The sequence below is a fragment of the Diadema antillarum genome, unplaced genomic scaffold (genome assembly GCF_040938485.1).
Source record: "Diadema antillarum isolate AM-2024a unplaced genomic scaffold, OU_Dant_1.0 seq00000288_RagTag, whole genome shotgun sequence".
Lineage (NCBI taxonomy): Eukaryota > Metazoa > Echinodermata > Echinoidea > Diadematoida > Diadematidae > Diadema > Diadema antillarum.
The window spans coordinates 1088196-1115830 of NW_027271315.1; the positions used below are offsets into that span (position 1 = coordinate 1088196).

At 39.3% G+C, this 27635-nt stretch overlaps 1 protein-coding gene across 1 annotated transcript; it reads left to right on the forward strand.

The window, feature by feature from the left end:
- The first annotated feature begins 851 nt into the window (after nucleotides 1-851).
- Nucleotides 852-24293, forward strand: LOC139730061 (vacuolar-sorting protein SNF8-like). The gene is made up of 5 exons (XM_071640972.1): nucleotides 852-964; nucleotides 3987-4176; nucleotides 5047-5230; nucleotides 10923-11067; nucleotides 24138-24293. Exons 1-5 carry the CDS (start codon nucleotides 914-916, stop codon nucleotides 24291-24293), a joined length of 726 nt encoding a protein of 241 aa, XP_071497073.1. The 5' UTR covers nucleotides 852-913.
- The last annotated feature ends 3342 nt before the right edge of the window (nucleotides 24294-27635 follow it).

Consider the following 27635-nt stretch of genomic DNA (forward strand, 5'->3'; position numbering starts at 1 on the left):
CTACATATAGTGCCTTTCATCCCAAGGGACTTGTTTTCCTTTCAGTGAAAGTGATGATTTTGGTTCATCAAACTCAATTAATAAAATGTGTCAGTCACATCATAGGTTGAGTCGTGCTAGGGTGGTATTATATAGATCACCAGCAACAACTGCATGAAAGAATGGAATCCTCATTGCCTCATATATTGCTATTAAATCTTAACTAGAATATTTTTTGATATCAGAATTCAAAAAAGAGCTGGCATGTGCATTCAGTTGCCTTTTGGAGATGAAACAGAAATGACACATTAAAAAAAAAAAAATTTGAACAGAAATATGAAACAAAGTACTTGGAAAGCCAAAGTAGAATCATTATACAAGCCATCTTGAATATATGATAATCACATCTTCATCAGGATCAATCTCGCTCAGTATGATCAAAGGAGCGATGTTGACATGGTGTTCAGCAAACACAAGACAGCTAGAAAAACATTATTATGTACCTCACATACTCGAAGTAATAGAAAAGGCGCTATACAGATGATCAGTTATTGTATGCTAAAAGTGAGCTCCCCCACCCCCCCCCCAAAAAAAAAACCCTCCACGATCGTTCCAAGAAGGCACCCGTACTTCCTTGTTAGTCTATCTAGATCTGAAAAACCAGACACTGATTTATCTTTGTTTTGTTAAATTTTTCCTCCTCGTTTGGTTACAGACGGAACGTTGAGGAGTATCTTGAAGAAAAAGGAGAAGATTGCTTGTGCGCGATGCGGTGGTGGTTTGATGGTGCGGAAATGTAAGAGTGACTCAATTCAAGACTACGTTCAATGATAAAGATCAGTATAAACATCAATAACAACAACTACCTATCGGCGAGACAGCGTCATTCAGTACATTTCCAGAAGTTGATGAAAATTGCTAACATTCGTCTAAAATGAGGCGAGCTGCAGGACTTGGGAAAATAAACAAGCAGAAACTTGCTCAGGTGACACCACTGTCATTATTTTACGGATAATACTATGGCGAATTTCATACCATCAGTCCACGAAATTGAAGAGTCCGTGCAACGATTAGGGAAGTCCCGGTGTAGTCCCATATCATTGCTGTGCGTGTTAGTCATAAACTGCATGGGTTGAACTTCTCGTAGCGTTGTGGTAGCGTTTTCTAGTACTAGACTATACTAGTTAGAAGCGTAAGGTAAACCGTTGTACAATGTAGAGTTCCAGTCATCTGAGGAAAACATGGCTCACCCTCTTGAGGATGTGCCATGTTTGAGATGTGATGTCCTTGCGGCCTCGTACGAGTCGTAGTCGTACACTGCATGATGATGTGGGCCAGGAAGGTGAGACACAGCGGGCTTCCCATAATACAGCGAATGGGGCCAGCTTCTCCGTAAATTTATGTATGTTCAGTATAAAGGAACGTGTGGCTGTATCCAGCGACTCGGCTTATGGGTCATGGTTATGCAACCATGTGCGTGTGGTTGTATACATTACACTGCCTTTTTCTTTCACTAGAGTAACTGCGTCAGTAAGCGGCCGTGCAGCCGTTCGCGGCAGGTACAACATACAGGGTAATATACCGCTAAACACAGCACTGCACTGTTACATGCACACTACACATATACTAACACACTAGCAATCAACAAAAACCAACCGATAAAATGGGCACAATCTCTGACGAAAGTGAAATTTTCTCACCGAAATGACAACATATCGCATCCAAAATGAAATTTTCGGTACTTCTTAACAGTTAAGAAACAATGGTCCAAGAAACTGGATTTTATGTCGTTTTCTCGATGTTCATGGATTTTGAAAACACATCCTCACGTAAAATAGAACTTTCGCGCGCCGATGTGGGCCGCCATTTTTTTCGGAAAGTGGATGTTACTGTCGAAAAATAACGGGAAAAACACGAGAAAGACATCAACAACACTGCCAGAATTGCGATCTTGTTTGCGGCCAATGCATGTGCGCACGCTATTTTCACGTGCTTTCGCAATGGGAATTGGCGCTTACGCAATGTTTGCGAGACATGTGAAGGCGTTTCAGCTAAAGATCGCGGAGCACGCGCGTATTGCATAGAGATTGTACATCGTGCCGCAAGCAGAAATACTACGTCGCATATCGCCCTTATCGGCGAAAATTGTGCCGGGTTTTGCCCTGGTAAATCATGAAAACTGCGTTGGTCAATGGTTAATTTCTTTTATGAAAACAATTGCGTTAATGAATAATCTTGTCTATGATCATGAAATGGTTGAAAATAATTTGCCTGATTTGTTCACAAGTTGGAAAAACCCTTAACAATGCTTAAACTGCTGCAAACGGGATATTTTACTCTAGTCTCTGTTTATGAAAATGAGGTTAATTTTTAGATGTGATGTCCTCACGGCCTCGTACGAGTCGTAGTCATGCACTGCATGATGATGTGGGCCAGGAAGGTGAGACACAGCGGGCTTCCCATAAATACAGCGATGGGGCCAGCTTCTCTGTAAATTTATGTATCTAGATATGTTCAGTATACAACGTGTGGCTGTATCCAGCGACTCAGCTCGGGTCATGGTTACTCAACCATGTGCGTGTGGCTGGATGGTAAAGAAACACGCGTGTGGTTGTATAAATTACACTGCCTTTTTTTTCACTATGTATTACAGTGTAAGAGTAAGACCCTGGGCTTGACTCCCTGAGCATAAAAGTCCACCAAAGTCCAAAGTAGCAGGTTGAATACTCTGCCCTTCCCTCTTCCCTGTCAGTGTCAGTCCGGGAAACCCGCTCACGAGGACTGCCCGCCCCCCTCGTTACGAATTTTTGTAAAAAAGATACCAGACTTCAGCTTCACGAGGCTGATTCGTGTGCGGAGAGGTGAGAGCCGCAGAAAAAAGCACCAAAAATATTAAGTCGGATCAGGCTGCTAGGTGCGGCAGTCTTGCATTGTGCGAAGACGCTGGTGCCCGTGTTTTGATGGGTCGCTCTGCGTCGGTTGATGAAAACTCGATTTTTGAAAGAAAAAAAACAGACAGAATTTTTTCTTCTTTTCATCATAGATAGTGGGCATGTGTGTGTAACAAAAAATCACCGTGCAAAGTTGCAACAATCTATACGTCAGATGTGAGATGAATAAAAAGTGAATGGGGGGCCTCATGAGGCGGGGCAGTGCTCCTACTGGGGGGCAGTCCTCGTGAGCGGGTTTCCCGCACTGCTGTAGCCAATGCAATGTCATATCCAGCCCAGGTTCTTATTGCAAATTATATACTGCTTTCATTTGTGTATTTCTGGCTCTACTTCAACATTCTAAGAGGGGGACACACTTGATGGGGGTTAAGTAATAAATTAAATTGGGTGTGGTATTTTTTTTTTTTTTTGGGGGGGGGGAGCATTATGAAAAGGACACAATATACAATGTCAATATGATGTTGTGAAGATCAAGCCATTGAGGTGCTACCTGTGTGAATTTAAATGAAAGAAAAACTTGGAACAGTCTTTTGTAGTGATGTAATCAGTACCCTCAGTATACACAATCTTTAAACGACCTTGAACAGATGCGGAGAACTTTTTTTGTGGGGGGGGGGGGAGTGGGGGTTGGGGGTGGGGGTGGGGGATGGTGTATGAAAGGGAAGTTGAGTCAAGATTCAATGCATAGAATGTTTGCTCCAGGAATGACAGCGATTTATCCCACGGGGCCACAGATTCAGTAACTAAATGTTTCATTCAACAACTTCCTTTGTTGTTTCATTCAACAACTCAAAATCTCATCAGTAAATTACAGTTCAGAAGTCTAGACCCGAGCTTATTCTAAGTTAAGTAGAAGTGATAACTTTCAAAATTTTCCTTTTGATGGATGGTACAGGTTGTATGTATAAATATGAATTGTGTTTTTTTTTTTTTTTTTAATGACTAAATGCCATCTAGTTTTGATAATTAACATATCATGCACATGGATGAAAGCATGCTTGTTTGATATCCTGTTTTTGAGGCATCTTCTAACCACTTTCCATCCATCGCCTGTAGGCTAAGTACAAAGACAAAGGGTCTGAGATTGCGCAAGACCAACTGAACCAGATGAGTCGTCAGCTGGAGGTCTTCCGCACCAACTTGGAGGAGTTTGCTGCCAACCACAAGTCAGAGATCAAGAAGAACCCAGAGTTCAGGATGCAGTTCCAGGACATGTGTGCCACTATCGGTGTAGACCCCCTCGCTTGTGAGTTACTTTGATTGAATCATTTCTTTATTCAAGAAAATGTTTAATATACATAACCAAGCCAGTTATCCATTTAGATGATTGCAGGTACAAATTGTTTACGTCAAAAGTTAAAAATCACATTTTTAAGAACATGTTTCGATATTGTGATGAAAACAAATGGAGAAATATTGGGGAAATTACACAGAAGAATGGCTAGAACTGTTTCGGGAGTAGATTCCCATATTTACACAAGCTATGTATTTACACAGGTAAACTGGACTGCTATTGAGGGCAGATGGGAATTTCTCCCATTGATGTAGATTAATCTGTAAAGGCTTGAATGATCAGTTTCCATAATACATAGCAGAAATTTTCATGTTTTAGTTATGTGATGTTGTATTTTGATACAGGGCCACCAAGAACAACAGTGTACAACCACTGATGCGGTTACCCTCTTTGAATGAGATGGATGAATAGATACATAATAAATGATTATTTCATGGTATGCGAATATCAGTGACATGTGGTAGAAATCTTTCAAGCAATTATGCTTTATTACTTGTGTGCAAGTGCACACATGCAGTAGGCCAGCCACAGTGTAGGCCTAAGTCCTTCACAATGTGCACGTCATAGCATATAGCACATTAATGCAGTACATGACCAGCTGTATTCACAATTTATCAGCTTGGTTTTTTGAAGCACAGAATATAATTCAATAAATGTGTTGGGAGATCTCAGAATAGTGTTAAGTTACTTATTGCTCTTGCAAAAACAAACAAACAAAAAATAACCCTTTTACATCCCTCTCTATCAACGCACACATTGTCTAAAGCCACTTTTGAGGATGTTTAACACAAATCACTCTAAACTTATCATATCCTCACTCAGCTGGCAAAGGTTTCTGGTCTGAAATGCTTGGCGTTGGGGACTTCTACTACGAAATTGGCGTCCAGATCATTGAGGTGTGCCTGGCCACGCAGCACCGCAATGGTGGTCTCTTGAGCTTGGAAGAACTCCATCACAAAGTGCGGATGACCAGGGGCAAATCACGGCAAGCGCAGGATGTCAGTCTGTAAGTACTGGGCTCAGGATGAATAGTGGCTAGCCTTGGCTTCAGTCTTAACCCATTGGGCACTGAAATGCCCTAAACCACCCGTCCTATTACTCCCCAAAATGACTGAAACTGCACATCCATTTTTGTTGTTGTTGTTGTTGTTGTTGTTGTTGTTGTTGTTGTTGTTGTTGTTGTTGTTGTTGCTGTTGTTGATAGTTTTAACCCTAACCAGGCTGGGCTTTTTGGCCTGTTCTATGGCCGGGAGAGGGTTGATTCAACCCCCCCCCCCCCCCCCCCCAAGATCTCGGCCCTCAATCATGCAATCGCCCTGAAAATTGGCACATACATTACTTGTCACGTAATCTACCAACCTATAAAAGAAAAAATGTAATTTTTCATTCTTATATTTTATATTGATTTATGTGCATGAAATCATAAATTTTGCTCTAATTCAGAAAATAAAGCTAATGGCATCCTACATGTAATTTTTGGTGACATTATTCCATGTAGCATTCCTAGCAACGTACATCTTTTGTTTTGGGGTTTTACGACCTTTTGTTTTTTCTTTTTTTTTTCCGCAAAATTTATTACAGAACCTATTTTAAGCATGATTATGCTGAAATTAATTGATTTCAGCCATTGAAAGTGAAAATAATCATATCTTTTTCAATAAGGTGAGAAAACTCCATTTGCATAGACTTTGTGCACAAAATCACACTTTTGAGTCATTTTCGGTCTGACAAGCATGTATAAAAGGTCGTGCAGCGTCGTAATTGTATGTCCGATTTTCGCAAAAAAGGTGTCATAAGATGTGCGAGATTTGAAAGTAAAAAGTCAGTGAGTGGCGAGGTAAAAAAATTTGTGCTGCAGCATGGTCGCGGAAAATGTGGAGTTGGGTTGATTCACCCCCCCCCCCCCGGCCCTTTTAGGGTTAAGTTGTTTCATATCGTATACATGATTGTATAATTTGAAAGAGGTTAAAGGTCAACATAAGTATGTTAGAATTATTTCTGTTACACACCATTCACTTGGTAAACTCTTAATAGGCTTTCAAATAAACATAACTAAGAATAGACAAAAATAAACATTCAATGCGCTAGTTTGCATCATTTAGAAAGTTGTTGAAATGAGAGAATTTTGTTGTACCTTCCAGGGAATCATATTCTGTTATATAAATACAGAATCTTCAGTTGCTAAAGGGTTAACAAACATTGAATATATAATACCGTAATCATGACAATACTACCACTTCTGTTTCAACTACTCTGCTACTGATACCACTGCTGCTACTACTACTGCTGCTGCTGCTGCAGCTACTTGCAATGTTGTTATTTCTGAAGAAATTGAAACTTTCAATTAACTGATATCTTGCATTGGGCTTTTTTTTAGCGCACATTGTTTGTAAATTTGCTGCAGTATTTCTGCACACATCTTGATATCTTCTCAAATTTTTAATGCTCTTACTTTGTCCAATAAAAAAAAAAAAATGTTCCACACCTGGAAAACATGCCGCATTTACAGCAGTACCACCACTATACACTGCAACTACTACTACTACTTCTACTTCCATTTCTGCTTTTATTACTGCTGATATTGATCTTACACCTAGTACAACAATTACTACTGCTCCTACTAAGATACCTGTCAACTATACATTGTGTACCTGGATTTAGGAAAGAAGATTGAAGCTTTATTCACCCTTGAAATTCTATTGTTGGTTTTGCTTTTTTTCTTTTTCTTTTTTGAATACCAGCAAATAGTGATGTATATGATGCGGGTGAAATTCCTACTTTTGCAATATTTTTTCCTATTGCTGCTGAAGTAGTGAATTGCAGGGTTAACATAGATGGGGTAAGATATATGCTAGATCTTTACATCTTGTCTACAGTAGGTATGAAAATAAAAAATGGTCAGCGTTTGCCTTTTACTTGGCCTTAAAGATGTAGGCCTACTGACTGTGCACAGTGTGGCTAGAGATGGCGCTGGAGTGAAAGGTACCAGGTACAATTGTATATCATTGTGCCACATCTAAGCATGAACTGGGCATAATTTGTGTAGATTCAATTCAATTTCAATTCAGTTGAAGTCAACTGAAGTCAATTTAGTATAGAAAAGAAAAAAAAAAACATGTTGACATTAGACACCATTGCTATTACACCCTGCATCGCAGGGACAGTCCTCAGAGATTTTATCTTTTTTACAACTGACCATCCACACACCGGTATCTTGACTGTCTCCGAGCTAGGAGGGGGATGGGGGAGGGGGGTGGGGGTGAGAAATTGGGGCCTGGGGTGAGCCTTACCACTTCACTTGAAATCGGACTTCACACTCATGCACATATTTATACCCCTGCCAAACGAAGTTTGAAGGGGGTATATAGGAATCAGCGGACGGTCGGTCGGGCGGTCGGGCGGTCGGGCGGTCGGTCGGGCGGTCGGTCGGGCGGTCGGTCGGGCGGTCGGTCCGTTGCAATCTTGCGTCGCGAACTACTTCCTCAGTTTTCAACCGATTCCCATAAAACTTGGCACAGATGTGTGCCTTGGGTTGTAGATGTGCAAGACGTATTTTTTGACAGTACCCAAAAGTACGTTGCCATGGTAACGGCATATTATGGGCAAAAATGGGTACAAATCTTGCGTCGCGAACTCCTCCCACAGTTTTTGATCAATTTTTATGAAATTAGGTACAGATGTTCGTCTGAATATGTTAATGTGCAAGACACATATTTCCGCAGTGGCAAAAAGTGCGTTGCCATGGTAACGGCATGTTATTGGTAAAATATAGGGCAAAATGCTTCATGGCAAAACTGCTTCATCAGTGTTCTTCCAATTCTCATGGAATTCATATTGAATGTTTGTCTTAGGATATAGGTCAGCATGACACATTTCTTGACAGTGACAAAAAGTATGTTGCCATGGTAACAGCTCACATATTATGAGCCAAAATGATGGAAAATTTTGTGTTGCAAACTACTTCCTCAGTTTTTGCCCAATTTCCATGAAACTTGGTACAGATGTGTGCCTTTGGTTGTAGATGTGCAAGACGCATTTTTTGACAGTACCCGAAAGTACGTTGCCATGGTAACGGCATATTAATGGCAGAAGATCAAGGAAAGATCTTGCGGATTTAACTATACTTCCTCAGTTTTTTGACCAAAGCTTATGAAATGTGGCACACACCTTGATCTTGGTGGGAAGATGTGGAAGACATATTTTTCGGACGTGTCGGAAGCTGCGTTGCCATGGTAACGGCATATAAATGGCAGAAGATCAAGGAAAGATCTTGCGGATTGAACTACTTCCTCTGTATTCGACTGAAGCTCATGAAATGTGGCACACACATTGGTCTTGGTGGGAAGATGTGCAAAACATATTTTTTGGACGTGTCGGAAGCTGCGTTGCCATGGTAACGGCATATTAATGGTGGAAGATCAAGGAAAGATCTTGTGGATTGAACTACTTCCTCAGTTTTTGACAAAAGCTTATGAAATGTGGCACACACAATAGCCTTGGTGGGAAGATGTGCAAGACATATTTTTCGGACATGTCGGAAGCTGCGTTGCCATGGTAACGGCATTTAAATGGCAGAAGATCAAGGAAAGATCATTCCTTGGGTAAGACTGTCGTCACGGGGCGGGGGTATTAATTACCTTAAGTGATATTTCTAGTTGATGACTACAGCTGGGTGCTATACTGTAAATTATGACCGAAGGTCACTCTCCCCATACCCCATGGGGGGGGGGGGGGGGGGGAGGGGAGGGGAGGAACAAGTCCCAATGAGTGTTCACAGCGAGTTTTCCGATGAGAAAGTCCCACAGAGCTAATAGCACTATGCATCTTGGGGACTAAATGTGAACGCAGGGACTGTAGCAGTCACGAAGAACAAACATGATGCAAATTGAGACAAAAAAAAAAAAGAAAAAAAAAAAACTATGCTTGTGATTGGTGCCCCTGATGAGAATGATGGATCTCTCCATTCCAATGGTGTGGCAAACAGACCAGCGTGTTTCAATTCTCTGTGCATGCTAGGGGCCTAATAAGCTGATGCAGTATCTATTTGATTGTTACAGAAGCCTGAAAGGTGCGTTTGTGACCTGCATAATAGATGAGCGACTGCCCAGCGGCATTCTTTGTTGACATGACCCGCAAACGCTCTATACTTGTGATTTGATTTTGTGGATTGTGAGGCTTCTTCTTACGTCACTGGCCGTACTATAGCAAACATTGCGTGTGTGATCATATATTAGCTTGCTATGATTATGAAATTTGGTGCCTGGAAGCAAACTGTCCAACATCAATAGAAAGGATGCTTACTTCATCAGATAAGCAAATATTTGCTTGTTCAGACAAAGCACACGACTGTGGGAAGTGAATTTAATGATTATCCATGCCTTCGTAAATTGTACTTTTGATATGAAGGCACCACCTAGTGGTGTGCAGCAATGCGTGTTTTTTCCTGCCTTCAAAGTCCATCATGAGCTATTCATTCTACGATATGATATTGATAAACCAGAAAAGCATTTGGAGAGCGCAGACCTCCGCCTATCTGATCATTTCCACCCATGTATACTCTTATGCTAATAAAGGCCCTATTTCCCAGTGATAAAGAATCCTTCAAAAAATTCAAAAAAGATTCCTGAATCCAGATAGTGATCTGGATCAGTACCAAAATTTGATCACTTGTTCCTTGTGGCACAATACATTTTTCCAGAAAATTTCAACCAAAGATGTTCATAACTCTGTGAGATATTTTGCAAACAGACAAAAGAACAAACAAACAGAAAAAATAAAAAAATAAAAACAGACAGGCAGACAAACAAAACAATGTTGAATAAAACATAGCCTACTTGGCACAGGTAATAATGATTCAAGACCCTTTTTACCCACATCATAGCAAGCTTTGTGGTTTGTTTGAAATATGATGATTAGTATTATTATCAATTGTGACTACATTGTTTAGATCATTTTCTCTGTTTGCTTATGTTCTGTTTTTATTATTGTGACCACTAAGGAAGCAATAAATGCTTGTAAGCAAGCAACCACAGGGTCAGTACTGTAAACCCAGAAATTTTCATGTGCATTTTAATTTTGTTAATTTTGGTAGAGACAAGATTTGCAAAATCAAATTGCATGCAAAAGTTCTTGCCTACACTATATGCATCGAATGCCAGCGGCAATTTGCAAAAAAATTTCATGCCACGAAAAATGCTGTCATCTCCAATAAGCGAAAATTTTACCTGCAAGAGCTTTGTGGCCCACTGGTTGAGAAGCACTGAACTAGGTATAAATGGGGATAAAGTGTATTTACCTTGGGTAATGCTGCACACTGGTACTGGTCCTTACCAGTAATAATCACAGTCAGACCAGTGACTTTTTCAGGACTTTACCAGTAAAAAATTGACAAATTGGGTACCAACTGGTCCGACAGACAGGTTGGACCAGTAGAAGAAATGGGTTAGTGTGCAGCCCTGCCCTAGGGCACAACTTCTGCAGCCAGGGGACTAAAACTTGGGACCTTTTGATTGACAGTCATCTTATCCTTTGAGACACAACCACTCCTTTCTTGATCAGGGCTCTGGCTTTTTGAAACTGGACAAAAACAGCTTTAATCTTATGTTGCAGTTTCTTGTTGATGCTGGAAATTTTTCATCATAACTCCTAATATTTGTCTTCTTTTTTTCTCCTCTTTTTTTTTCTCTCTTTATCTCTAGTGATGACATAGTGAGAGCAATCAAGAAATTAAAGATCCTTGGCAATGGCTTTGGTCTTCATCGTCTTGACGACGGGAGGTTCATCGTCCAATCAGTGCCGGCTGAGCTGAATATGGATCATACCAGTGTCTTGAATATAGCGGAGGTAAGTTGGCAGAGGTGTACAGGTCCTTCAATATTTCCTTTATGGTTTTATGAGTGTCATCTATTGTCACACAGTAAGTCCCTAGGTGGTGTGTGCTTAAGTGGATGTCAACCTCTGCTTGGTTTGATTTTGATGAACAAAATTGTTTCACAGCATTGCCGAGTATTTTTCACCACTCGGAGAGTACGTTTCCGTGGCTACCATGGAGAATTCCTCCATTTTGCATTGGTCATGTAATGTTACATTATGAAGAGGAGTGAGGTTTCCCAAGATGTGCTGCTTACAATCACAAATTATGAAATATTGTGCAGTATGGACATTTCAGTGCTTGTTATTATCCACATCAGACAGCTGAGCAATGTAATTGTTACATCTTATTACCCCACTTTGACAGTCATGTATGCGTGTTCATGTGCATTTTAATTTCGCAAATCTTGGCTCTCGCGAAAATCGCGAAATTAAAATGTACATGGATATTCCTCGTTTTTTAATTACAGTATTGCCCTCTGATGAAAGTTAACAGGAATTTCCCTTTCTTTATCCCTCTGGTGTTCCTTATCTTCTTTGATGTTGCCTCCCTTTTCATCGTTTTCCTTCAGTGGTTGCCCCCATGATCCTCATGATCATTACCTACCCTCCTCTGCCTTTTGTCTGTCCCCCCTCCTCTGCCTTTTGTCTGTCCACCCTCCTGCTCTAATCCCCCTCCCTTTACCTGTTGGGCTCCTTGCCTGTGACCTCCCACCCTCCCCTTTGTTTTCTTTGTTCTGTGTACCCAGCCTGTTCCGGACTGTTCTTGTTGTGTGAAGTCCTTATGTGATTGCTTTCCCTGCTTGCTTGTCATTTTGCCTCCGACAAAGATTCTGTTTGGATCGAAAGCTCAGGCCCCTTTTGACTCCACTTGGCATGTGTTCACGCATTTATCAATTTAAAGATGGCTCGCCGTGCATGCATGACAAGTTGCCCTTTTTTTTTTTTTTTGCCCCTTTGCATTGTCAATACACTGTATTTTCAAGATTGCTCTATACATCTGACTTATTTAATCAGAATGATATGGACTGACTACTCTCGGGCGATACAACATTACCTGCCCTCATAAAATTTTACTGCCCCTATCCTCAACTTGGCAGTACAATTCTAGTTAAGGCAATAAATGTCATATTCCCTTGAAGGCCAGTCCATATCATATTATCATGTCATACCAAAGGGATTAACTGAGCTTTGTGCACCAAGTTACACACATGCTGAAGTGCTTTCTGCAACAATTAGCATAGAGGTCTGAAAGAAACTGTGAGTGAATAGAGATTACCTGAATCCCTCTAATCCCTTAAGTATCACCATGGCCTTCCTGTTGGACTGAGGCACAATCTACAGATGTGGGTTTAGGAAAAAAAAAAGTTTAATGAATATACTGAATGCTGATGACAAAGCGTGGCAAGCTATAAAGCTCATTGCCTGGGCGTATTAAAAAGGGTTTTTAGATGGCACTGCAGATACTGTGCCTGCTGTATTGTGTCCACACAAAGTCATGCTGTCATACAATTCTAGATGATGCGTCTTAAACATTCTAGAATATGTGAAACTCATCTGATATCACCGTAGAACTTGATGCAAAAAACCACTTAGGCATAATTGTTTTGCTGTCATTGCACATAAAGTTGTTTAATAATATATTACAGAAACTCTGGTCAAAATGGACTGTTGATATATATATAAAAGTAAGAAATTCCTTCTTCAATAGAATTTGCTACTGCCTAACACAAAATTGTTAATTCTTAATGCTGACAGTTCTGACGAGAACTCTATCTAGATTTAATTACAAAGATACTCTTCACACTGTATAGTCTGTACAATACCTTCTAGTGCATTTAATCATATAATACCACAAAATATTCCCCAAAATATAATTTCATGTGAAAAGTACACATTTCCTGGACTTGTCACTGACATACATCAAGGGTAATATTATTCCCCTTACTTTCTGGAAGCGGTAAGTCTAGTGCTCGTTCATTATACTAGAAAGTGAAAAAAAAAAGTAGAATTTTCTTTGTATTGTCTTCATATGGCAGTGCATATATGTAATGTCATGATCCATAGAAGTCTTCTGATACAGCTGCATGTAACTCATTGACCACCAAAACTTCAAAAAAAAAATCATACTTTATGAATGGATATTCCGATTTTCCTCAAACTTTCACTGATGTACATGTATTTTATTGCTCTATTCACTCAATCAACACATATATTTGGGTTTCATTCTCTTCTATTTATTATTATTATTACTTATTTGTCAAGTGCTATTCCGTGGTGTTCTTTTTTTATGTATATATTGTATTTGTTATGCTTTGACATTTATATGTGAAAATCCCGCGATGAGTTTCCTGTTATGCTTTTTATTGGACGAATAAAAATGAATTGAATTGAATTTCGAATTGAATTTTGAGGAAGACTCAATAGTATGTTGTTACCACTCAAAAATGTAACATTTTTCTTTCCTGAATCCAAACCAAAATAGATGTAGTTCCCCTGACTTTGTAAAGCATGTCCATCCTCCAAATCAAGTTGCCTTTTTTAGAAGGATTCACTCTTCATCAACCATACAGTATAAATCAGTTTTAACAGTGTGAAAGGCTTTTTTATTTGTGAAGTTTTATGTCAAGATTTATTTCAGTATGTATGATAAGAAAAAGTGGTGGGGCTCAGGCTGGTCCATTCTATGTACTGATGTGAGACCCTGAATGACAGACTTTGAGCCAAGTAATTGTATGCTGCCCTCTCTAAACTTTGGCTGTACAGGTGTCAGTGCTGAGCTTGTAAGACCAGCAGCTGTTTTGTAAGCAGGAACCTTTGTAACAAAGCAGTCCCACCTTGTTTTTGCACTAAACCAATACCCAAAGTCATAGAGATACTGCATTGTCGTATGTTAGTCTTTTTTAACCCTTTTTTTACCAATTCAAGGACTTTGGACAGTGTTTACAATGCTATGGGTTTTATTGTGCTGTTTGGCATTCAAAGTACACAAAGGGTAATAATGGTAGTATTCTCTGAAAGTCAGCATATTTTGTGATGTTTACAAAAGGCCAGCATATTGAACTAATCTCTGCTGCGAGCTTTCCATAAACTCTTTAAAGATAAAATGCTGTTTGGCAATGAGCGCAATGTGTAGGCAAGGTGTGTAGAGAGTGTGTATGGATCAGTTTTTGATGGAATTTATGACAACAGTACAACAAACATATGATAAACAAGATGTCTTTGAACCTTGTTTTCTAACATGAGCAACTGTTGATAATGATCACATTTTGTGTTTCCCTTCGGCAGTCATTGTAGACAGATTTGACTGTTATCCACCTTTACTTCTCTCTAGTTCCAGGCATTCAAATCAGTATTTCTTTTGTTGTTAAGTTGGTTCATTAGAAATTGATACAATAATACCATAATATGTATATCGTAAAGTCAGCATTAGACTCATGTATTCACCCAGTATTAACCGTCTCACTCTGGATCAACAAATTCTCATACCAAACCCCCAAACTATGCAGGGAAAAAAAAATCTCCCAAAACCTTGATATTCTGAACATTTGATATGCCCAAGCCAAAGGTTTCGAGATTTCCCTGGCACCTGCTCTATTGCATTGAAGTCATGACTAAAGTATACAACAGTTTGCACCAATCAAAATATAAACTTGTCAAAGCTCCCTATGGTGGAAAAGGGGGGGGGGGGGGGACACCCCATTCTACATTACCCCATCCTCCAATTGGTTGCTTTGATTTCTTGCAGTGTCTCACTCCAAAAGCTCACTCAAAGGTTGACAGCCCTGTATCACAAGAGGTGTTTGAGGTGTATTCTTTTGGTGAATATTTTCATTTCATTTGTATAGTATAATCACTGTTGAACAAATGTGACCCTGCATCACAAAACAAACAAAAAGTCCCCAAACAGGAAATTTTAGTTAAGAGCATATTCTGAAAGAGCAGAGTTTAAGCTTTAAAATGATATATAACTCAAATCAAGTGGACTCTCCTAACCTATCTAAATATTGGAAAGAAAGCACACACTCAGGAAAAGTGTGAACTGAGAAAAGAGGCTCCGAAGTACAGTGACTATTCAAGCGCTTAATCATTACCAAGCCACACTGGCTGTGCGATGAATGGGATAAAAAACAGGACATTAACCACCGGAGTAACAACAATGAAGGGATAATCAGATTAAACTGAAATTGAGCATGCCTTTATTAACACATTCTGTCCATAGTTAATGCCAACTTTCAAAGCAGTAACATCATCCTGTTAAAAGTTATGAGAGTTGAAAGTGAAGAGTGTGTGCAAGGTCTGTAAGAAATGAAAAGGGGACTCTTAAGACAAGCCTAATCACACTCTCCTACCAAAAAGTGTTTGAGGTAAACTGCTTAAAAACACACTTTCCTGCCCGTTTTATGATCCTAGATTTTAGCATAATGTAGAAGAAGACTTGCCCTTTCATAAAATATGAAAAAGTCAGGATCGGCTAGGTTGACCCATTTCACCTATTTTCAGTCTTCACAGAAAATCAGTGTGCGAATTTTTGTTCGTTTTGTGATGCACAGTCACAAATAGACTCATTGAGCAATGTCTCATTACATCTAAATCTGGATTTTCATTCACACCATCCAAATAAAATATTGTTTCAAAACCTCAGCTTGTTATCTGTTAAACCCATGATTCCTTTTGAGAACCATGTATACCAGGTTCCCAAAGTGTAGAGAAGGCTGTCTGCATTCATTGCCTATATTCATGTAAATTTTTGTTATGCTGCCCAGAAAAATGGCTTTGATAGAAAGATTAGAGTTTCTTCTATCATTTTGTTTCTTTCTATATGAAAACTCAGTGTATCATTGCCTAAGTTACCTTTTTTTTTCCAATGATAAGTGCGCTTGTTTTGCTATAAAACTCGTATGAAGATGTACACGCAAAATTTAGCAATCATCACCAAGGCTGAGCACAGTTGATTTCAACAGTTGGCTGACCCCATTCAGATGCATCTTTTGTGTATATCAAAAATGTTTGTGAGCCCATCAGTGCATGCTCTTTTTTTACCTCTCGCCCAATCAGTGCTTTCATCATTCAATGGCACATGTACAAATCTAGTTGAATGTGGAAGAAGGTTGCACTTATCGCTTGACTGCTTTGGCATAGGTGGATTACCAACCTCTCCATTCTTTCGCCCCCTGGAAAAAGAATCTCATTTTGGGGCATTGAAGGTGCTCATAGAATTGCGGGATGTGTGTGTTTGCAGCCTATGCCTTTGTAACCTTGACTGATATCACATCAAGACATAAAGTGCTGTGACATAAAGGACTGCTGTGTATGAAAGGCATAATTGACTTCAGCTGTGTGTGATGTTCTGAATAGGTTGCCAATTTAGGGAGTGACAACTCCCCAAACTGGGTGTGCCAATGGAGGGAGTGCAACTCTGATCAGATGCTGTTGCCAAAATTGGTAGATCAATATTGTTCATGACACGGCACTGGTGTAACTCTTGGAGAGTGCCAGGTGTGTTTTTAAACAATGTTGGCCTGCTGATGCGCCAAAGGCCAATAAATTTCACATCTCCTTGAAATGAAGCATGTTTTATCATGACTTTGTGTGAGATAATACCATGGAAAAGAAGATTTTAGCTCCACTGAATTTTCCTTGCCTAAAACTGAGAAAAGTATGACTAATACATGTAGTATCAAAAGCATTTCAAATAAACAAATAAAGGGTGGGGTGCAAGGCCAACTGAACAACTATCAAAGACAGATACAGTGTACATTGTATTCAACCAGTTTACCAGAATAAATTCAATGTACGTGCAGTTATCTGTAGTGTTGCCTTGCTGTACTTTTAAGGCCACCATTTCTTGTACATATTGCATCAGTGGAGATATCTAATGACTTAAAACCTGTGTCCCGTGTACAAAGATAGATTCAGATTTTTCTGTTTTTGAGATCCTCTGAACAATGTTGCCAAGCTCTGTTAGTTCCTGTCTAAGGAAGGAGACACTGTGTGGAAGGCCAACTCCAAAGTGAGTGACAGGCCAGAAAATGTGCAGGTATACTTAAAGGAACTTAAAGGAACTATGCAGTGCAAATACATTTTGACTTGCATCGATTCACAATACCCTCGGCATCAATAACTTATGGCACTGTGAATATGTGCCATAAACATTTTACTATGAATATTTGTACTATTTTTCTATAGATGATACTTGGATATATACATATTGTATACCCACAAAAAATTTTCAAACCAAGATTCTGCCAACTGGCATCATCTGTCAATCATTGCTAAAGTACTAATATGATTAACAAATGACATTTGAATGCACCTTTCCCCGGACTTAGCAGACTTGTATGTTTTCCATGTTACTGACGTCAACCAAGGATATTGCAGGGAAACATGCAAGTTATGATTGGTCTATTGACTCTTTATGTACCATGGTGTAAACCCTCTTGTGTGCTACATTATTCCGTGAGAGCAAAAAAGTCATGCTTTCATTCTGCTTTTAAATTCTATGTAACTTTTTATAGATTTTTGTTACAGTGGACATGTAATGAGCAAAGTCTGAGATTTAATTGAAGCTGGTGTAAATTTTATGACATATCTCGAATTGTTTTTCTTTTCAATGACCAGTAGCTGCATTATTGCAGAAGCATGACTCTTGCGCACAAAATAGTGATAAACACTTGGAATTACAAGTCCCAAATTCAATAAGGGAATGCTGCTTGGTATTAAATCAGCACATATATGCAAGCTACATGTGACAGGAATGGAATCATGTGATAGGCTATCATTATACTATGGCATTGGGTGATTTATCGATTGGATTTAACGAGTTTGCACATTTGAGCATAATATGCAAACTCGGCACGGCATTGACTGAGTCTGGCATGTGAATGTGGCACTCGAAGAGTTAAAAGGGAAAGGTGTATTGTCATGTCTTTTGTGATTCATTAGTACTTATTTGAGTAAGGATGTCACTGACAAAATTTTGGTTTTGAAGTCTGTTGTCAGGTTTTGGTTTTTTTTTTGTTTTGTTTTTTTTGGGGGGAAGCATTTCATGCAAATAATCTGAAGGAAGATTTCAGATAGTAGAAACTAGAAAAGCACTCTGAGAGCCCACTGAAAAGTCGCCGGATTTCTCTATTTAGAAGCCTTTGTTACGTCATATGTCTTTTTTACATCTTTCCTGCAAGTTTCATCCAAATCCGTGCACAATTTTTTGAGTTATTTTGCGCACAGACAGACAAACAAACAAACCAATGGTGATGAAAACATTTAACCTCCACCCTTGGCGGAGGTAATTATTATTATAAAGCATCCCCAGGACACATATTTAGATAAATGTATTCTTTTGGTCACATAAGAGATGTTGGAGGTACTGTGAATCAGTATACATGAATTTGCATCAGTGTCCCTTTAAGATTGGAGATCATTTTGCTGGAGGGGGGGGGGGGGGGCAGAGTGAGGGGAGCATAGCATCACACTTTTGTCCTGTATTGACAGAAGGAAAGGTATGGAAGGAACAATGGTGTAGGATGCTCTCAACTCATGTTATTTTTTTGATGAGGACCCATTGTCCTTGCCTTATACCTTGAGCGAGAAAGTAATTGATACTCAGTTAGGAGAGCTCTGCAACGATTATTTCATGATGTCTATATATCCAGACAAAAAAACAAAACAAAAAGATGTGTATACTTATTGATGTACTGTGCATGCCTTCAATGCTGTGACCAAAAACCTGCTCAACTACCTTTAAACAACTCCTGTCATTGGTCTGTATTTTATCATATCAAAAATCTTCTTTAATTTAATCTATAATCCCTGCTGGATAGTGTTATAATTTGCATGTCACTATGATTCAGAATATTCTTTATGCAAATTGTACTTCTCTTATTTTGTTTCATGTGACTAACAAACAAGAAAAAAGAGGAAGAGGTTTTTTAAAGATTTTTGAAGTCATTAAACATTGATGGCACATTGCCAATTATCTTCAAATTCAAGTTCCTTTGTTTCACATTTGATAGAAGCATACAAAGATTCAAGAACTGGTACATAATGAATTACTTTAATACAAAGGTTCAAAGCTAAAGAAAACAACAAGAACAACAATACAAACAAACACATATTCAAAGCAGATACTAAGAGAAAACAGAGTTATATGATATGCGGGAGAAAAACCAATGCCCAAGGTCTATTAATGGCATATTCCAAGAAAGTTAACAAAATATCATTCTTGATATTCAACCATTACTGCATATGACATGAAAAACAGCACAAAAATGATGGGCAAATTTGTAAATGTATTTGTGGTTAAAGGGTGGAAGGATTAGTAAATTTCCGTTTGAAACAACTTCATTAGGCTAATTAGCAAAATCTAATATGAAAAGAAAATAATATGTAACATGCTGCTATTACCTTAATGCAGGAAGCTTGAACACAAGGATAACACAAGCTTGTCAATAGTTTATATGACAAATGAATCCTTTTATGACACCAGCTTCAATTCTTTTAGTAATGCAATTGTCTGAAAGAACAAGGACCAAATGGAGTAATTATCATAATGAGCTGGCTAGCCTTAACCCGTTGTGGACGAGTCCCGAGTATAGGTGTCTATGGGAAATGCGTGTTGTAGCAAAATCAGTCCGTCCTCAATGAGTTAATATGTACAACGTAGGCAGTGCCATGAGCATGCACCATGTGCACAAACTGGAAAAGATTTTCATCACCTTTTTTGTTGATTATTTTAGATTGGTAGCGTTGCTGCCATTTTATTAACCTTGGGCAATTTTAGGCCATAATTGACTGTCACAAGCACAATTAGCATAATGAGCTATCTGGCATCTATACGACAGACAAGTCATTATGGACTTCATTTTCCTTATTTATCTGGCCAGTCAGCCATTCAGGAACAATAAATTGTCATTTTTTGCCCCATGGCATAGGTACAGTTACAGTCCTACACTGGCTACTCATAAGGAGAGATCATTGACCATGTGTCTGTTTCTCCCAAGATAAGATTACTGTTCCATTAAATGAGGAATGTTTGAATGCATTTTGATTTCACAAATTTCCCAAGAGCCAAGATTCACGCAAATAAAATGCACACAGAAGTTCTTGTCTACACTATATATGCGTTGAATGCCAGTAACAATTCGCGAAAATCTAATGCTGTGAAAAAAGGCCTTCAGCTCAAATTTGTGAAAATTTCATGCTGCAGAAATTCTTGCTTTGCGGTATACAGGAGTGCTTACTAACCCCTTTTTTTTTTCTACTGGTCCGACCTGTCTGTCAGACGAGTAGGTACGCAGTTTTTCAGGGTTTTTTTTTTACTGGTCCATTCCTAATATCAAAAGTTACTGGTTTGACGGTGATTTTTACTGGTCCGAAAATCAGACTAATGCCAGTGTGCATATGATGATAAACACTTGTACTATTGTGAGGAAGCTGTGTGTGCATGGCAAACTTTCTCAAAATGGTTGCATTTTGCTATGAATCATAGTAGGCAATAATTTGCAGTGTTCCTAACTTGTTTTATGCCTATTTTGGGCAGATTGAAATAGCCTAAAGTGTAGATATTTTTTATGCCTTTTAATATATTTTTGGGTTGTTCATTCATCCTTCCATCCATCCGTCTGCAGTCAGTTTCGTGAACGATATAAAACTTTGATAAGAACTGTTTGTTTTAGCGCCATATCTTAAAGGACAAGTTCACCTTCATAGACATAAGGATTGAGAGAATGTAGCAATATTAGTAGAACACATCATTGAAAGTTTGAGGAAAATCGGACAATCCGTTCGAAAGTTATGAATTTTTGAAGTTTTTGTGCAGTAACCGCTGGATGAGAAGACTACTGCAGTGTGTGAATAACTTAGATGTCACATGCGTACAACAATATAGGAAAATATAAAGAGAATTTCACAAAATTTCATCTTATGAAAAAAGTTCACATTCCCCCGACTCGTTACCGACAAATGTTATGGGTAATATTATTCCCCCTGCCTTTAGAAAGAGCCAAGTCAAGTGCTCTTTTATTATGTGAAAAAAAGTGAAAATATGTTGAATTTTCTTTATATTTTCTTTATACTGTTGTACGCATATGACTCACAAGCTGTAGTAGTCTCCTCATCCAGCGGTTCCAACACAAAAATTTTAAAAATTCATAACTTTTGCACCGATTGTCCAATTTTCCTCAAACTTTCACTGATGTGTTCTACTAACATTGTTGCATTTTCTCAATCCTTATGTTTATGAAGGTGAACTTGTCCTTTAAGGTATCCAAATGAAAAAGTGGGATACAAATATGTAAATGAGAGTTGATAAAGCTGCCCCTATGAACTTGTGGGCATACATGCTCCAGGTTAAAGCCCAAACAAAGTTCTGGTACGCCTGCAAAAGTTGTCAAATTTCACTCCCAAATGTGAACGTATGCTTAGGAAATGTGCGGGATAATGATGTTATGACAAGATATTCGATGGGTAACGACGAAAATGCGAAATATTAACCAAAAAGGTTCAGTCTCAGAACTTACCCGAACGGGGTCAGGCTAAACTCGGACTCGGGGATAACACGGCTTCGCTTTGACGGCGGGATGAGTTGTAATGGTTGTCCCTCTGATTAGATTGTACAATGTTGTCCTATGGGAGCGGCCTGTATAAACTAGCGCTTCGTGTTCTGGCTACTCGTAGTAATGGTCCGAGTTGTTACAACGCGCGCATGCCAAATTAGTGTGCGCCAATCAAGCACCTCTAAAACAATCAAAGGCGCTTGATAAACAACAACAAAAACTCCAAAGACCGCGCGTCTCAGCAACTGAGGACCGCGCGCTGTCATTTTTGTTTTGTTTGTACAGGATTACGTTAGCACGCACTTTCCTGTCCATTCAGTTAGGCCTCATTTGGTAATTCTGCAGTGGCCAGTAGAATGTGGCGATCACGAACTGCGTGTGAATTGTCTGAAGTAGGGTCGAATTTTTCCCGAGACCGAGTTAGTCAAAGCCTTCTGAAATAAAAGTCGGTTTTCCTACTATAATTATTTTTCTCAAAATACTCCAAACCGACTCATCATTCCGGTAAACCGCGTCAGCCAGGTAAGTTTCTTAGTGGACTCTTTCGATATATTGCAAGAAAAAATGAAATGGTGCTAGACAGGTTCTCAAGCACTTACCGAAACTTAGTTTTCACTTAGAGGTCATCTGTATGTTTCTACAGGTCTATCTGAAATTCTGAAATTTCACATTTTTTCTTCCATATCTCTGAAGTGGCTCAAGATAATTTCATGAATCTTGGTACATAAACAGTTTCCTGACAATGATTGTCTGTAATAGGAAGTTTTGGGTCATGGGGTCAGGTTAAAATGCAAAAATTATACATGTACCATAACCATGACTAAAATTACACTATTTTCTCCATACCCTGGAAACGACGCAATGTATGATACACTTAATTAAAATTGGTATAGTAATAAGCAATATTTCTGTAGGGAAATATTTGTGCTTTGGGGTCAAATGTCATGTGAGAAAGCAAGAATTGCAAAGTTTTCCATATTTTGAAAATGACTAAAAGTTTTGGAACCAAAATTGGTGAGGTATCAGATAGTGACTATCTAGAGAAAGTTGTGGGCCATGGGGTCAATGGTCAAGGGGCAAGGGGCAAATGAAACTTGAATCAAGGAAGGTAAAACTACTCAATACGTTTTGAGTTTGTGCCATCAAACTTTTAGATTTATATGTCATTTCAGTTTCTTTCCAACTGTATGAAACTGTCATCTCGCATCAAGATGTATCAATTGTATACCCAATAGAACATAGTGGAGGCATACCAGTCACCACAGCAACATTTCTAGCATCCCAATATTATACAAATAATGAATATGTATTAGTGCAATGGACAGAGTATTTCATGAGATGAAAGATGAAATCCATTCAACGAGGTGCAGCTGAGTTGAATGGATCAATAATTTCCTCTTTCACCAAATCAAATATTCTGTCCATTAACACTATGAATAAAAAGCATTTATTATTTGTTTTATGTAACACCTTGGCCCCGTTTTATCAAAAGATAACATCGATTTTAAATTTCCTTACCACACAGGCTGCCATAGACTTACAGTTGAAATCAACTATATAATCAATTTTAACTCTTCATAAAACAGGGCCCTGAAATAGATCCTTGTCATTTGATGTTTTATGAATTTAGAAACAAAAGAGAATGTGCAGGATCTGAGATTGAGAGTGCTCACTGAGCGCTTTGCGCGAGAGTGCTGTCACATACAAACTTCAAACGCAAGCATTTTACATGTTCTCGGCATTGCTTGCGATGGAGCAAATCGTATGGATCCAAGATTGCACAGAAATTTTAGCCACAATTGCACGAGTGATTACATTTGGTAAATTGGGACATTAGCAAATAACCAATCAAATGACAAGGATCTATCTAGGTGTTTGTACATCATATGTGATACAACGGGAAATGTCAGCTACGTATATTCCCAGATAAGTCATTACAGATGATATCAAAAGTGATAAGATCAGGCAGGATGTTTCGTGGGGCTATCTATGAACAGATAATGTTCAAGATTGCAGACCTTGACTTTTTGATAACCTAACTGTGAAGTATTTTTGTGTTCGTTATCCTTTGCACTAGCTACCATATGAATTTCACAGACAGTCTGTCTGACTATTGAAGGAGTACTTCAAGTATCTTTATACAGAACTGTACAATTAATGGTAAATGGTAACTGGTCTGCCTTGCATTAGCAAATCTACTCACCTTGCAAGACTATTGAACTTCAGGGAAACTGCACACAAAAAAAAAAAATGTAGAAGAATTATACCCTTACAATGTATCTACCTTGAGATCAATTATGTAATTTGATATTTCCTAAATTAGGATGTATCAAAGCAGTGTAGTCGCATACTTTTGTTTTCACATGAATTTCATATTGCAGAGCATGCACATGCATTTGTAAATGCCCACATCTTGAAAGTAGTCTCAATTTGTTCTGTTGCTCTCCTATTAAAATGCAATTATACTTCTTTGCTGCCCGTGTCCAGGGAACTGGCTGTGTAGCTGTGTCAGGACTGAAGGAAAAACTCAAATGGGATGAAGACAGGGCAAGAATGGTCATGGTAAGTTTAATTAAATGCAACACCAGGTTGGCTCTTCACCATTTTCTCTTTGGTTTTATTATGCGTCGTGAAGGGTGCTGATAGGCATCGCAGTTTTGAGGTGACCCAAGATCAATGACTGTTGTGTAATTAAGTACTGTGCATGAAGGGCCATATTTTGGTAGATGCCTGGTAGTGAATGTGTGAGAAGGTGGGGGCATCCCATGTTGAGTGTATATTGCTTTATAGGGGATAGCGCTATCAATAGCAAGATTTGTGATTGGCGAGATTGATACCATGTGACGTGCAGAAATTTTGTTATAGTAGTACATGATAAATATAACTATATTGCACTACTGCGCAGTCATGGCATGTACACGTGTAGTCTAGCTTCTCTGTATAGTAGGCCTACTTATAGTGTGTTTTCTATACGTATGTGGACAAAACCTGGAGTACACACATGTAATACGCTATGAGCGTGCTAGCACTCCATTACACACTACGCCTATATGCTGCAGCCATGTAGCGTATAGGCACGTGCACAGTGTGTATGAAGTGCAGCACAGGCGTAGGCTCCCTCAATACGTACAGTTTGTATGCAACATCCCAACTTTACATACGGTAGTCCTAAAGGCAAGCTGTCTGAACTGAAAGCCCCATCACATGGGCGGCGCCACGTTTTCAAAAGTGGGGGGGGGGGGCCACTTCAGACTTCTGGTGCCACTTCCAGTTTTCATCAGCTAACAAGCAAAACAAAAACAAAACAAAAAAGGTCGTCACCGCAACTTCTGTAGGGTGCAACTTCCGGGTTTCTTCAGCTGACAGAGTGGTGACACTCTATGTATTCATTTGTATGGTGCAAAAAAGTGCGGGGGGGGGGGGGGGGTTTGTGGAGCCGGGAAATGTGCAAACGCCGGGAAATGTGCAAACGCCTGGAAATGTGCAAACGTCTCGCCGGGAAATGTGCAAACGCCGGGAAATGTGCAAACGTCTTGCCGGGAAATGTGCAAATCTCTAAATTTCATCAACGGGAAATGTGCAAACGTGGCGCCGGGAAATATGCAAATGTTCAATTTTGCCGGGAAATGTGCAAAACGTCGCCGGGAAATGTGCAAACCATTCATCTCACCTATATTATGTAGAGATGGAAGAGAAACTCTCAATCAAAGCTGCGCACGACCCATTACCATCTTTACCACCTGTCTTAGCAACCATCTGTCTTGTTTTTTATGCCTCCGCCACGAAGTGGTGCCGGAGGCATTATGTTTTCGTGTTGTCCGTACGTCCGTCCGCATTCATTTACGCGATAACTTGAGTAATATTTACGGGAATTTTACCAAACTTGGTCCAAGTATAAAGTATGATGGGGCAATTACTTGATTAGATCTTGAGTGAAATCGGCCAAATGTCAAAGGTCAAAAGTCAGGGTCAAGTCATGAAATTTTATCTGTTTACGCGATAACTCAAGACTGGATCAAGCAAATTTCACCAAACTTTGTCCAAGGATGATGTATGGTGAGACAATTACTTGATTAATTTTTGAGTGAAATCGGACAGAGGTCAAAGGTCAAAGATCAAGGTCAAATCCTAAAATTTAACTTTTTACGTGATAACTCAAAACTGGATGAAGCAGCTTTCACCAAACTTGGTCCAAGGATGATGTATGATACGGCAATTAGTTGAGTAGATTTTAGTGACATTGGCAAGAGGTCAAAGGTCAAAAGGTCAAGGTCAAATGCTAAAAATGTCGCTATTTCCCCATATCCATGCAATGCCCAAAGGTATTTTCTTTAAAGGACAAGTTCACCTTCATAAACATATCTACTGCATAAGGATTCTCCAAGGGGAGTTTCATGTCATAAGGTCAAAGGTCAAAAGGTCAAAGATTAGGTGAAAATGTTACAATTTCACTTCTCTCACAAATGGTTCAATGTAGGCCTATCTTCATGGAACTTGGTATATACACATTTTGGCAGGGATCATCTAGGGAATTTAGGGGTCATGGGTCAATAGTCATGGGTCAGAGGTCAAGGTCATCTCATCAAAATTTTACTATTTCCCTCATATACTAGTATATGCAATGCTTGCATTATTATCTTTAAAACTTGATGTACATATATTAGCTAATGGAGATTCTCTTGGAAATTTCCTGCCAGAAGGTCAAAGGTCAAAGGTTAAGGGTCAAGGCCAGGTTTAAATGAAAAAAAAACTACTTTATACTGTAATTACACTCTTTCTTTATACCTTGAAAATTACTCAATGCTTAAACTTATAAAAGGGTCAGTCAGACTTTTGCCAGATATGTGAAACTGTTATCTCACATTGTGAAGACATTATACAATACACCTATTGGGAGAATTATGCATTTTGGCGGAGGCATCAGTCGCCATAGCGACATTTCTAGTTTTTAATTAAAATTTCAGCATTTTCTTGCAAATCCTACAATGAATTTTCACCAGAATTGGCAGATAACATCTTAATGGTGATATGATCGTAAGTTGTAAAAATGAGCCCCCCCCCCCCACACACACACACACACCAGTTCTATAAGGAGGGGGGGGGGGGGGGGGGGGGGCAGGAGTTGAAGCCTCAGAGTCCCTAAACGCTTGATATTTTTTCTTCAACTGTCGAACCGAAAAAGAAAGAGCTAAGTTAGTGCTATGAAGACATTAATGACTAAAATGTCATGTTTCATTATGGCGGACCCAGGGGTGCCCTGATCGGGGGTGAGGGGGAGGAGGGGGATTTTCCACATTTTCAGCACATTCTCGAAAAATCTAGGACGGATTTTCACCCAACTTGTGAGATACAGTCATATTTATGTTAATATAATCTTGATTTGTTAAAATGCGCCCCCCTCCCATCGCCGAAGGGGGGGGGGGGGGGGAGGGAGGATTTAAGCTTCACTTTTAACATCCCCGCAAAAATGTGAATTTTAAAAAATCTTCTTCTGTCAAACCGAAAAAGATAGAGCTAAGTTAGTGATATGAAGACATTAACATGATTAATGAATGAAATGCCATGTTTGATTATGGCGGATCAAGGGGTGCCCAGATCGGGGGGGGGGGGGGGGGGGGGGGGGGGGGGTGATGGGTGGAGGGGTGATGGGTGGAGGGGGATATTCCACATTTTTAGCATCTTCTTGAAATATCTATGAGGGATTTTCACCAAACTTGACAGATAGCAAGATTATGGTAATAATTATGATCTTAATTTGTTCAAATGAGCCCCCCCCCCAAAGGGGGGGGGGGGGGGCTGCGGGGGGTTGAAGGTTCAGCGTCCCTAAACTCTGGAACTTTTTTAATCTTCTTCTGTCAAACCGATGAAGATAGAGCTAAGTTAGTGCTATGAAGATACAGCGTTAATGAATGAAATTTCATGTTTGGTTATGGTGCGGATCAAGGGGTCTCCAGATCGAGGGGGTGAGGGCAAGGAGAGGAATTT